The sequence below is a fragment of the Sycon ciliatum genome, unplaced genomic scaffold (genome assembly GCF_964019385.1).
Source record: "Sycon ciliatum unplaced genomic scaffold, ocSycCili1.1 SCAFFOLD_2049, whole genome shotgun sequence".
NCBI lineage: Eukaryota > Metazoa > Porifera > Calcarea > Leucosolenida > Sycettidae > Sycon > Sycon ciliatum.
In genome coordinates, this window is record NW_027045060.1 from 4,597 (window position 1) to 18,256 (window position 13,660).

Here is a 13,660-nt window from a genome sequence, read left to right on the forward strand (position 1 = left end):
ATTATCGTGTCCGTTCCCGAAGGGAACTCACGACGGCCGCTAACACCCGATAAACCCTAAGAATGGTTAGGCACTAAGAAAGTCGTGACGTCACACAACTGCATGATAAAGAAAAGGGGGGCTTGTCAACTGACAACCGCTCTACGAGGTGATTTGGTTTTTTTTTAATTTGGCATTTTTTAACAAATGTGTAGAATTTGCTTTTCTTCTAGCTGCTTCTCTGCTCCGGAGGGCTGTATCGAAACATGGGTGGTGACAAATGAGAGCCAACTTATCGTAGATTAATATTGACCAGAAAATTTGGTGCATATTATGACTTAATTCTCCCTGCCACGTCGGTATAACTAGTGGTGGGTGCTTTGCCATTTTATGTAAAAATGTGTAAAATAAGCCCCTGAATGGACGAGGAGGGCAGTGAATTGCTTCCGCAGGGCCTTTGGACGACGTCAGGCCGTCTGGCCATCAATAAAGACAATAATGAAGAACAGCAGGTCACGGAATACACTCTGTGAGAACGAAAATATGGCTGCAATGCTATGCTACCTATCCAATTCCACCGTATGACACAGCCACTAGTTACAAATTCAAAACACGGCTTTCGCAGCATACAATGCAGTTGACAGATTATTTTTCATCCACTAGCATTCCTTGAAGTGATAACTATCAACTTCAGAACATTGATAACCGAATATCCCAGATAGTGATGCCATTATACAAATTTATTTAGAAAATGACACACCAATTATTTGAATCCTGAGAATACTATGAAAGTAGGGCATGATTTCAAGACACTTTCCAAAGTGGGATCATTCCCATTTTTTTTACACAACGGGCATGAAGGATAGCACTTCCACTTACAACAATTCATTTAAACGTAGCTTGCCAAGAAGTGGCTGAAAAAACGTCATTTTACAACCATGTTAAAAAAAAAGCCAAATTACCTCGTACTCAGTTGCTATTCACACTCCGCGCGTGCACAGGATGAAATTTTGTTTTGCGATGTCGAAAAATGATGACCTTTCGGGCCGGTCACCCATCATTCGTATTTACAACAGTTGCTCCATTGAAGTGGGCCCGGAATGAACCATGGACTGAGTTCGACTTGTAGGTGATTGGAAAGCTAAGTTGCAAGGAGGCGAGGGAAGCGAGAAGTGTGTGCTCATTGCTTGGCATTGGCGAGCGTGAGAAGTTCGACAGTGATGAATGCAAGAGCATAGACAGCTTTGTACGGCTTAGTATTACAAAACGCTTCCATTAGCGAGGGCCCTGAGCTTTCAAGCTCTCTCGTTTCCCTTTTTAATCTTAATTGCCTGATGATCGTGACTACCGGAAACAAATCTCGCTTAACCTCCTTTTTCTCTCTCTCCACCCCTCCCTCTCTCTCTATCTATCTATCTACCTCTCTCACTCTCTCTCCCTCTTTCCCTTGCACGTCGTGTGAATGGCCTAATACAGTACTCACCCCACATAGACGTTTAACGCATGCCTGCAGGATCCCGAAGTGCCAGCTTGGATGAATCATGGTCGCAGTTCCGATCATGAAATTACCCTGGCAAGAGTGCAGCTGATGTCACCAATTGCCGACCGATAACCACCGTCCAGTCATGTGGAAGCTATTCTCCGGCATTCTGAGCAATAAGATCAAAGCCTATCTTGAGGCGGCATCTCTGCTGCCTGATGAACAGAAAGGTTGCAAGCGCGGAACTTATGGAACTAAAGATCAACTATTCATTGACCTTGCCGCTATGGCGGACAGTAAGCATCGCAGGACCAATTTGGCCATGGCGTGGGTCGACTACAAGAAAGTCTACGACATGGTTCCTCACGATTGTATTGAGCGCTGTTTGGAGCTGTTTGCCACACACGAATCCGTCCGCAGACTTATGACTGTTGGTATGGTTCAGTGGAAGGTTGACCTTCAGCGTGGGATTTTCCGGGGTGACTCCTTATCCCCACTGCTGTTTGTCATCTGCCTCATACCGATCACCATGGTCTTATGGAAGGTTGACGCAGCCTACTGTTTCAAGGACCAAAACCGCACCAAGCTCCACCATCTATGGTACATGGATGGCCTCAAGGTGCATGCAAAGCACGAAAAGGGGTTGCGATCTCTTGTTCACACTGTTCATGCCTGTAGTCAAGACATTGGCATGCAGTTTGGTGTGGCAAAATGCACGACCGTTGTACTAAAGGCAGGAAAGCATGCTGCCTCTGAGAAGATCCTATTGCCTGACCGCTTATCTGTCAGATCACTACAGCCAGAAGAAAAGACTACAAATACCTCGGATTTCTTGAAGCTGGAGGTATGAATCATTCAAGTATGAAGACGAAAATCCTGCAGGCGTAAAAGTGGCGTGTGCGACGAGTACTCCGCTCAGCTCTAAACGGCCACTACTTCATCACTGCAACATCCAGGTCCCGGGTTTGAGTCCTGGTGGGTCTGGCGATTTTTCTCTTTTACTTCCCCGATTGATCATTTGAATTTGAAGTTCTCCCAATATTTTCAAAATTTATTCTTATTCTTATTAAATCTTAATTTGGTTCATCATTAAAAGATTGCAGCAGGAGGAATATCATACGAAAAACAATATACAGGTTCTAGTACATGACAAGCACATGCCATTTCCTTACACGACGTACACATGTACATTTGTCAACGAAGTCCAGCCATAGGGTTGAGCATGACCCCCAGCAGCTTCAGGATATCTGTCTCCTGGAGTGCTTTACTTCCAACGGTGACTGATGGAGTGCAGGGGGAACGTGCTAGCGATGTAGAGTCATGCGCTGCGTCTTGGCTGGCTCAAAGCAGATACGCCACTTGCGGCCCCACTCCTCAAGACTGTTGAGGGACCCTTGGAGGGAGGCAGTGGACTGTTGGAGATCGTCAGTTGGCTATACTAAGCTGTCGAGTGTGGTGTCATCCTGCAAAGCTGCTCAACTGCGTTCCTGGAGTTAAACATTGTTCAATATCACAGGTGTATAAAAGGAAGAGGCTGGGTCCTAGGATGCTGCCTTGGGGACAGCATCCTGTATGGGTTTAGCATCTGACGTCTGGCCTCCAACCACAACGCGGATGTTTCGGTTGGTGAGGTAGTCCTGAACCCATACAAACAGTTATCCGTCAACGCCGGCCTGCTTCGCTTTGTGCAGCACTCCTGTGTGCGATACCCGGTCAAACGCACCTGCAACATCAACGGCGAGGACTTGGACACAGCCGCCAGTACTAATGGTGTGGACCGATTCGTGTTGGAGAGCCGTTAAGATGTCTGCGGTTCCTCTACCACGTCGGAATCTAAACTGGCTGTTTGGCAGCACCTCATGCTTCTCCAGGTAGTGTTGACCAGTTGCGTGTTGACAATGCCCTCCATGGCATTCGACATGATAGTTAGCAGTGTAAATGGTCGGTAGAAGCAGAGGGCGAAGCAGAGGGCGAAGAGCTCTGCCAGTGGATCTGCAAGTTCAGATGAGCACATCTTGAGAACACGAGTAGAGATGCCATCCGAACCAGTTGCTTTGATACAGCCAAGTTCGCCAAGTGCCGTTTGACCGTTGCTGCGCGGAAAGGAATATGCTTTAGCGTGGCATAGGGAGGTCGTTGCAGGTCAGGCAGGTCAGCAGCACAGAGGTCGTTATTGCCAAGGCTACACTTGTTCGCAAAAGGCGCTGCAAAGCACTCAGCTTTCTCAAGAGAAGGGTGGAACTCTTGTCCTTCAGGGTTGGTCAGCAGGGGAATGTCAGAGCAACGTCCCTTGCCTGCTGCGCTCTTGATGGTTGACCACCACTCTTTGTCCCGGAGACAACCTGCAGTGAGCTTGTTGCGAATTCTACGTTGATGTGCTAATTGCGCTGCATGACACGCCTCCACTTCGTGAATAACAGTTGTGATGTAATGGACCTTGCCGTTATCGTTGAGGGGATCGCGTCGCCACAGCTTCCAGGCCGGTTCCTTGGCATGATTGTCGTTAGAACAGTCCGGTGTCCACCATACAGGGTTGGATTGGTGTATCACAAGTTCTTTAAACGGTATGAAATGTTTCATTCCATGCATGATGACATCAGCTACGCGCTGACAGGACTGCTCCGCACACCCATGGATCTTGGCGGACCAGTCCATGTTGCGGAGGTAGGCTCTCAGGCGCTTCATGGCCAAAGGAGCAATGGGATGGAAGCCTTGCAGGTGTCCACCTATAACAGAGGCACAACCCATCCCACAACTCCTGCTTGCTGAGACTAAAGCCATACTTTCTCAAAGGGCGACACGTTAGCCAGCTCGACGATCTCTTCACACGCGCAATATCAATACTGTTGCGCAGGGCCTCGGAGGAATTGCTCGTCACCGCCTCCATCCCAGCAATTTGTGCCCGACGTGTCGCCGCCCTCACGTCAGCCTCAGCCTTACTGATTAAAGTCAAGGCACTTCCGAGGGTCCTCTCTCCAGCCAAAATCCTGTTGGTGAGCGACTCTGTCATGCGGGTGGAAGAAGGAAACTGTGCGCTCAAGGTCCTTGGATTGTCGAGGCCCAATCAGACAACTCTGCTCGCGCCTGCCCATCACCCAAAGACCCCCTAGCGATCTCACTGGCCCATTGCCCGCCATCCTCTTGGCACCTCCACCCATCTGCTGTACACTGCCTCCCCATCGCCTCTTTACGCGTTTTCATGCTCACACCTGCCTGTTGCCCGCCAACCTTCTGGCACTTCTACTGTCGCGCCGTGGCCCGCGCCAGCTTTCTCCCCATACCTCACACCAGATTTAGCGCTAAATTTGTTTATGCTTGTGGCCCTATGTGTTTATAAGCATACTGTTGGGTAGACCCGAGTATCAGTTGTCTGGTGATTGCCTAACGGCATGAAACTCAGAGTTACAACCAACCTGAACGTTCTCCGCTGAGTCTGCTATGTACATATACAGGTGCAATAATTATTGGTGTTCAGACACAATCAGCATACTCCTGAAAATCCCGCTAGCGTTGCAGAATAACCCCCTTTTTCCTGCAATATTTGCAGCATAATAATATTTGTAAAAGAATTTCCGTCCGCGTTTCCGAAAAAGGTAGCTGATAGACCCACGTACTGTCACTGTGTCTACCGACACACTTGCCATTTTTGGTCATGCCTTGTCCCGCTACTGTACTGGTTCATGGATACTTTTCTCTTTCGTTCATCCCCCGTGTAGTCTTGATGTTTGGACTTTTTTCACTGTTGAGGCAACAAGCTGAAATAATGAAAAAACAACCAACCAACTCCGTGTTTTCTACACGGTAGTGCTAAACTGCTGAGACCAGAGGTCGCGTCGTTGTTCGTGTGCCTGACCAGCTAAGCGCAGGTTCCACGAGTCCTGTGGAGGATGCGGCGTTGCCTCAGCACACAGGGTCGGACAACTTACTTCCGGTCCATCATAATGCCCGATCTTCTATATGGATCAAATGCTTTCTCGACAGCTCTGGCAGCCAGGCACTGTCATCGACTACAGGTTCTGCAAAACCGTGGTACCCGTGTAGTGTTCGGACGCCCGCCATGGACATCCGCACATGACCTACTGGAGCGCCTCTAACTGTATCGGGTAACTTAAGTATACAAGCAGAAGCTGGCATTCCTTGCATGGCGCTGCCGTTACGGCCATGCAAGTCCTGAGCTTCAGGTTCTCTTGCTGCCAGCTTGTGTCCGGTCCACGCGCCTGGACTCCCTCATGGGTCTCTGCCTGCCACCCCCCCCCCCCCCCCCGCAGCAACTCTGGACAGGGGACATTCGCCTTCCAGGGTGCGCTATGATGGAATTCGCCCCATATCCGTTCCTCGTCAGTTCCGTGCTGCAGCAGTCCCGTTTCTTCTATGAACTGAGAACATTACAAAGCAATTGTATGTGTGGCTGTCAATGTACATGTGTGTGTGTGTTTGTGCGTGTGTATGTGTGTGTGTGTGTGTGTGCGTGTGTGTGTGTGTGTGTGTGTGTGTGTGTGTGTGTGTGTGTGTGCGTGTGCGTGCGCACACTTGTGTATGAGTGCAAGTGTGTGGATGTGCATAAATGTGTGTGAATGTGTGTGTGGTGTGTGTGTGCGCACGCATGTGCGTGTGTGTGTGCGCACGCATGTGCGTGTGTGTGGGGGGGGGGGGGGGTATGTGTATGGGTATGTGTGGGTGGGTGGGTAGGTGTGGGTATGTGTGTATGTGTGTGTGTGTGTGTGTGTGTGTGTGTGTGTGTGTGTGTGTGTGTGTGTGTGTGTGTGTGTGTGTGTGTGTGTGTGTGTGTGTGTGTGTGTGTGTGTGTGTGTGTGTGAGTGTGAGTGGGTGGTGTGTGGGTGGGTGGATGTGTGGGTGTGGATGTGTGGGTGTAGATGTGCCAGGCTTAGATTTCTGTCTCTTGTCTTCTCTCCTCCTGTCGGCGTGTCCCGCTTCTGGTCCGGCATGGCCCATGCTTTATGCGTGCTTGTTACTGTTGTTGTGATATGTTCCTGTTGTTGTGAGATGTTGTTGTTCCTGTTGTTGTGATATGTAAGCACATGTACGTGTTTACTGTGTCGTGCCACTACTCCGGCTTTGGCCGTGACCACGATTTCTCTCCCCATTTTCTCCTTTATCCTTTCTTTTCTCTTTTTGCTAACAGCTTTCTTCTCGCCGTGTACACGATTTTTCTTCTTCTTCCTTTTCTTCTTTTTCTCATTTTTTTCTTTCCTTCTTTTCTCTTCTTCCTTTGCTGAGAGCCTTCTGTTCCCATATTTTCTCTTCATCTGTGTCTGCTGCCGAATTTCCCATGCCTGGGTTACTTGGTCTTCATTCGCTTCCTTGTCATTGGACATGTTCAGTCCGTTCGGTTTGCGAATTCAAATAAACACAACCAACCACCGTGAAGGCCCTACCACTTTCAGGCCCAGGGAGCCCTACACAGTGAAAAACGTATGTGTAGGGCTCCCTGCTCAGGCCCGCTGTTGAGTTTTTTGTGCTCTCTCCCATTCATTTCTGCCGAGTAGGTTGTATCTTTTAGAAAAAGCATTCCTTTTTTTAAGTGACCACGTTCATATCATTGTATTTTCATGCCGAGACCCCCCCCCCCACTCCCCAGGCTACACGCATGATTGAGCTACATGTACAAGTGAAGTGTTGATCGATGAACTGGATCCGATCAAGCTAGCCAATGTCATGTCAGGTGCCTTGCAGCCCTAGCCAGACCTGCCAACCGTTGGTATATACACTGGAGCAGGGTGCAAACGCGACTCCCACGACAGTATTTCATTGGGCAGGCACTACAGTAGTCCAGGAGAATGTGGTAAAGGCAATGACTATTCGATAGAGCTCACAGAAGATGCAGACAGGCTCTCCAGCATTCACTCGGCCAATAATATAAAATCAACTGTTAGCGACATAGAATATCAATCCCAGGGCTCATCAGCGGCCAGAGGGGGATAGTAGGGAATCAACAGAAGGGCGGAGGGATGAAACACTAGGTATATAAAATACATGTATGGAAGTACAAGTGTCTATGTGCTAAATGCATAGGTATCAGTACAAGTTTCTATGTACATGAGTGCATCATCAGGCTGTTCAGAGTGCTCACTGTCCAGCGGACAGAGCTGGTAATACAAGACAAGAGTGAGTGAATACAAAATGGAGAGCTCAAATAGGGATTTGAATAGAGTAAAATAGGTAAGGAGTGTACATTGCCGAACGATGTGGGCATGACATCATCACTATGGGGCATGACATCATCACTATGGGGCATGACATCATCACTATGGGCATGAAAGCATGGATTAGTGCATGACATCATCACTATGGACATGACATCATCATCATCATCATGAACTTGTGGACAGTGAAGAGCAATGCACTTGCCAGAGAAAACAGAATACATGTTGCCGGAAATATTTTCTCATCAAGATGAGATCAAGGACAGTGAAACCAGCTCAAGGGAACGAGCTGGAGAACGTCTGTTGAAACGCGGCTGTAAACCACATGCAGGAAATCATAATACATCAGCTTATCAATAATCCATCCTGGACCTATACTTCACAGGGTAAGTCCAAGTGGAGACCGTCGGCGATCGATACAAATCTAATGGACAACTGGAAGTCAGCAGTAGCGAAAGATCCCAGAGAAACATCGCCTGTATTGCACCAACACAAGAAAGACACAATCTGGTGGGTGATATTTCAAAGATGATAGATTGCAAGTAAGTAATGGAGCCGTAATGTCCAGGGACACGCCACCGTTGTTTAGAACGTGAAGTGCTGTGAATGGTTTCCCCGCCCAGAGCAATTTCATGCTCAGAACTTTGTGATGGCTGGTTTGGTTGAGCAATGCTTGGGGTTATTAGCCCACAGCGAGCCACACGTATCTGATAATCGTATTGCATTGGTGATCCTAGAGGTTTGAATAACAGGCATGAGGACGTAGGTGAAAACGAAGCACAATGAGGGCCCTGAGCTTGGCAGCTGTCCCGTTTTACGCTATGGTCTTAGCTTCTTTTTTGTTTCCTTTTTTTTAACTTTTTCCGAACATAACATGAGATTCAAACCAACACTATTGTGCGCGGACGCCCGAAATCGAACCTGGCCACGGCAGTCAAGGCAAGCGCTGCTGCCAGAGACATGCCACTGAAGACCATGACCGATCTGAGTGGGCTCAGAATGCGCGCTTTGGACAAGCAATCCTGGAGGGAACTCTCAGCCTGAGCTGGTTTTGCTCGCGGCTGCAATGCACGGCGTAGTGAACCCAAAACAGAAGTGGACCAGGCATCATGACTTTGCACATCTATCGTTATGCTGCTTCATTACACGACCTGTTTTATTATTATTATTAGTAGTAGTAGTAGTAGTACTACTACTATTGTCTAGCATGCATTCCCCTGATACACATCTCATGCATACACAATCTACAAAGTTGTTTCACAATAATTATCATCCTGCCGTTATAAGCCCTATTTCAAGAGTGCATGAATGCTGACCAGCTCTCATTAACGGTATGGTATGGGGTATGTATGGGATAGCATGCCAGGCATGGCGTGCCCAGTGACATGACTGTGAACGAACGCATGGCACACACCGTCATATGTCATAATTTGGTGTGGACCCCGGCTATGCCAGACGCTAGTAACGCAACATCTTGTGCATAGCTTTGGGAATGACATGAGTGATTTGTCCCTGCCCTCGCGATATCGAGCACTTTGTGCAAATACATGTACATAGTAACTCAGCTTGTAGTACAAGCCGTACATTCCCTATATACTGTCATTGACATGGAAATCCAGTGGAATGACCGGGGCCGCCACCCTCAGTGTGTACAGAACGTTGTGTGCATGCAGTGCACGTTTTGATAGCAGTACACATGTACTAATGGCTGTCATGGGGCCGCTTGACCTCCGACTGGATTTCCATGTCCACGACAGTAGATATACAGTCAGACCTCGCTTATCCGGTCCTCTTTTATCCGGATCCCTCGCCATCCGGAAGAATACCGCGGGGTACCGATTTACAGCATATGTCATGCATACATACAGTATGTATGTTCGATTATCCGGTTCCCTCGCCCATCCGGATATTTTTGTGGAAAATGGATGTGTGCGGTTATGTGAGGTCTAACTGTATAGCAATGCGGGATAATCAGTGAATTAGGCTAATGGTACAATATATTTGCATTGTCATAGGTCAGCAAGAAGGAGTGTATTCTGTTTCAGGAATTGCACTCGGAACTCAAAGCAAAGTCCAGTTATAATGCACTTGGCTTACCTGGGTAGTCATGACAACAGAGGCATCATGGCCGATCAAGGAGAGCCTCGAACTCAGTACGCTTGAATGCAAAGATTGGGTTCATGTCTGTGATGATGTCTAAGAAGATGATGAACGATGCCCGCCCGCACCCCTGCAGGTGCTGCAGCAGTTCCTCGTTGTGTACATTTGGGCCAGCACTCTTTTCTAGTGCAATGAAGTGCCTGATAATCAGGTTGTCTGCAAGAAGCCTCCGTGCTATGGCTTTGTCGCGGAACGTTCTTGGGTCCAGTGAGATAATCCATCTTCGGTACTTGTCCAGGCAGAAATCTGGATGGTCCCAGGGATCTAGGGGAATACAGCACAGAACACAATCCAGGCAAATATACCAATCTACTGTTATCTGCATAGAGAACTACAGAGAAACAGAGCATGATTGCATCTTGGTATGGGTCTTATCCAGAGCACAGTCACACCAAGAATAATGAAAATATGCTATAGAAAATAAGACAGGAATAATCTTCAACGTACTGTACTCATCAGTTGCTGGTCTGGCGACGTCATCAGAAGCAGCTGCAGTCAGATTGGCACAGCATGGAACACACACATGTACAGTCATGTGAAAACCTCTCCCTAGAGATTGCATTTTGCCAGTTTCATTACCGGCACACACACGCTCGCATGCACACACACACACACACACACACACACACACACACACACACACACACACACACACATACACACACACACACACGCATGCACATACACATGCATGTATGCATGCATACACACACACACATGCATTTCAATCGCTGTTAACCAGCTCGTGAGCGCAAGTACATAGATTGTGAGCACTATACAATCCAACTGAAGAGATTGAATCCTAGATGTCTCCCTTTGTTAACCAGTTCAATTCTTGCAAACAAGACAGATGCAATGCCACAAAACATCACCGCCTTAACATGGTAAGAGGGATGACTTCATGGTCAGAAGCAATGACATCATTACTCATTGGCATTACATCATCATCTACTAGCATCATGTGATTGCCAGTATTAAACAAAGAACACATACTTAGACATGCACACCAGGGGATGTTTGACTGGCCAATCCGGATTCAGATCAGATCCACTGGACCAGGCAAAACAGCAGTTCCCGGCCAGACTTGCGACTATACAGTCATGCATTAACATACATCCACATCCATCTTCATATCCAAATACGCACCCCACCCACGCACCCCCACCCCCCCCCCCCCCCCCCCACACACCCACACCCACCCAAACCCGCATATACACAAAATACATACAAAGCGTATTTTCTGGAGTATAAGCTGCACCTAGTTTTTTTGTCACGAAATACAGTCATCTATCCTATTTATCAACATCAATTTGACCATTGTTGTATAAGACAAACAGATTTTGTTTTGGGTGGATTACTGGTGCTTAAAGTGCCACTTATACTCTGAAAAATACGCTACACATACACAGCATGCACACACACACATACGCACGCATGCATGCATGTACGCACGCATGTGCGCACGTGTGCGTGCGCGCACCCCCACACGCACACACACACTCACATGCACACACAACACGAGTACATGTATCAATGCAAGACAACCACCTACCAGTCGTGCTGTGGCTATCACTAGGGCTGACAGTACAGAGGACCCGACCTGGACACTCCAGCATTGCCTGATACAGATCTTTGGCACTGGCTATCTTGGGAAGGACTTCATCCACTAGCTTTAGCACCACGCTGTCAGGCAAGTCGGAAATCGACCCACGAAACAGATCAGTAGCCATCTTGGTCTGGCAGTTCCTCAGACGTTCGTCCACGTCGTCCAGGAAGGATATATTCACCTGTCCACATTCTATCAGTTTGAGAAGACAGTCGCGCAGTGGAAAGTCGGGGCGTAGAAGAATGCGATGCTGATAGAAGGCTGAGCAGAGACGAGTGGCTCTGCGACGTTCATCGACCGTATCTACACAACGAAACATGAGTGAAACAAAATACAATCCGGGCTATGACCAGCATGTTGCCATAAAACCTTTAATGGACTCGGATGGAGAGCCAAGATGTGCTAACGTTAGAGCTGCTAGCCAGTTAGGTGCAGAACGTCAGTACCGTTGGTCAGTGTCGTGCAATATTATCGCATGAGCTGATTGTTTAGTAACTGGTGGTGTTAGTGTACATTAGAGTGTAACTTGTAGTTCCTTGATCCTTTCTTCTTTACTATAAAACCTTTAAAAAAGACTTTATGCACGTCATTCCATATGAATATACAGACAAACAGAGAGACAAATAGACATGCAGAGAAACAGTCACAACCACCCACACACAAACATACACACACATACACACAAACATACACACACATACACACAAACATACACACCTCAGACCTCGGACCTCAGACTTGCCCATCGCGGAAGCGATGATAGTGAACAGCTATGTAAGACATAGCAACTTGTGCTGGGATTAAACCATTCAACAGCTTGCAAGGCTGATGAATTGACCGCCACTTATTTTACCTGGTATCCACCACGAAGCTGATTGAAGTGGCTTTTCTCTGGCCAGTGAACCCCACATACACCCCCCCCCCCACACACACACACGCACACACACACACACAGACACACACACACACACGCACGCACGCACGCACGCACACACACGCGAGCACACCGAGGCATGACACACAGTGCCACTGACCTGCATTACAGCAGCTTGCAGACACAGCATATGGATGATACTTTCTTGTGTCGGGCTCCCGCTCATCAGGCATGACAAACTGAGCACGCAGTCGCTCACTGGCAAGGAACTCCATGGTAGCATTCAGGTCTCCTTGCTGATCCCGCTGTCGCAGAAGATCGCTACTCGGCAGGCACCCATCATCCACGAACGCCGTTGACATGTCAGAACCAGGAGATTGTTGGCGAGGAAGAGCAGAGATGTGATCCCAGATACTTTCCTGCTGAGAAGTCACGCTACGCTGGTCGGGCCCTCTGGTTATGATGTTGAGCGCGAGTTGACCGTGTGGGATCTCCACCAGTGTGTCCGTGTTCACGTACAGAGGTAGCGAAACACGAACACCTCCCTGCCAGACAGGAAACTTGCGTGTCCTGTTGGCGAAGGAGTTGACGAGTGACATTTGTATGGTGGGCATCAATGCTGCGCTGATAGCGACACCGGACTTACAGTAGAGACGGCGACCAGTGTAGTAGATGTGCTGGTCGGGGTTGGCTTTCTCCCAGTGCAGACTAGTGCGTGATTCAGCCTGTGCAGGAAGAATCATGACTTGCTCACCATCCTCGGTTACATGACACATACCTAGGCGTACGGCAATGTCGAGAGCGTCTTCACCACGCACCAGCGAATCTTTGGCCAGTACTTCAATGACATGGCTGTGCGGAGCGAATCCAAACTCATCACAGGTAATTATCGGTGGAGGAAATGACTTTGGCGAGTAGAATTTTCCTGTGATGTCCTTCATCAACCATAGAGGTTGAACAACCACCAGCTTGGCATCGGGAAAATAGAATACCTGTAGTGAATACACATAGATACCCCATGTACATACATGCACACATACACACATACACATATGCACACATACACACATGCATACATGCACACATACACACATGCATACATATACATATACAGTGACATACACACAATCACACATGCTGTAGTGATGGAGTATAGTGCACACTTTAGATGAGCTATTTCAGGCACCAAATCACAGGTGTGCACTATGAGAATGCATGAACTTCGAAAATTAGTGCATTGCATCAATGCTTTCGAAGTTTGCCACCGCTGACCCGGGGCAAGCCATATGCATGCATATAATGATGTCTACTGTCAGCTAAACTGCACATGCATGATGGGTACGAGATCCCATAAGTAGCACTTGCATTATAAAAAGCTACACGAAATAATGCTATGA

General features: G+C 48.0%; 1 protein-coding gene across 1 annotated transcript; it reads right to left on the reverse strand.

Annotated features, from left to right (window-relative positions):
* Nucleotides 1–7,206: 7,206 nt before the first annotated feature.
* On the reverse strand, nucleotides 7,207–13,257 carry LOC135830833 (uncharacterized). The gene is made up of 5 exons (XM_065343040.1): nucleotides 12,424–13,257; nucleotides 11,336–11,692; nucleotides 10,231–10,272; nucleotides 9,721–10,047; nucleotides 7,207–8,099 (listed from the first exon to the last, which is right to left on the reverse strand). The coding sequence occupies exons 1-4, from the start codon at nucleotides 13,202–13,204 to the stop codon at nucleotides 9,746–9,748; spliced, it is 1,482 nt and encodes a 493-aa protein (XP_065199112.1). The 5' UTR covers nucleotides 13,205–13,257; the 3' UTR covers nucleotides 7,207–8,099; nucleotides 9,721–9,745.
* Nucleotides 13,258–13,660: the final 403 nt, after the last annotated feature.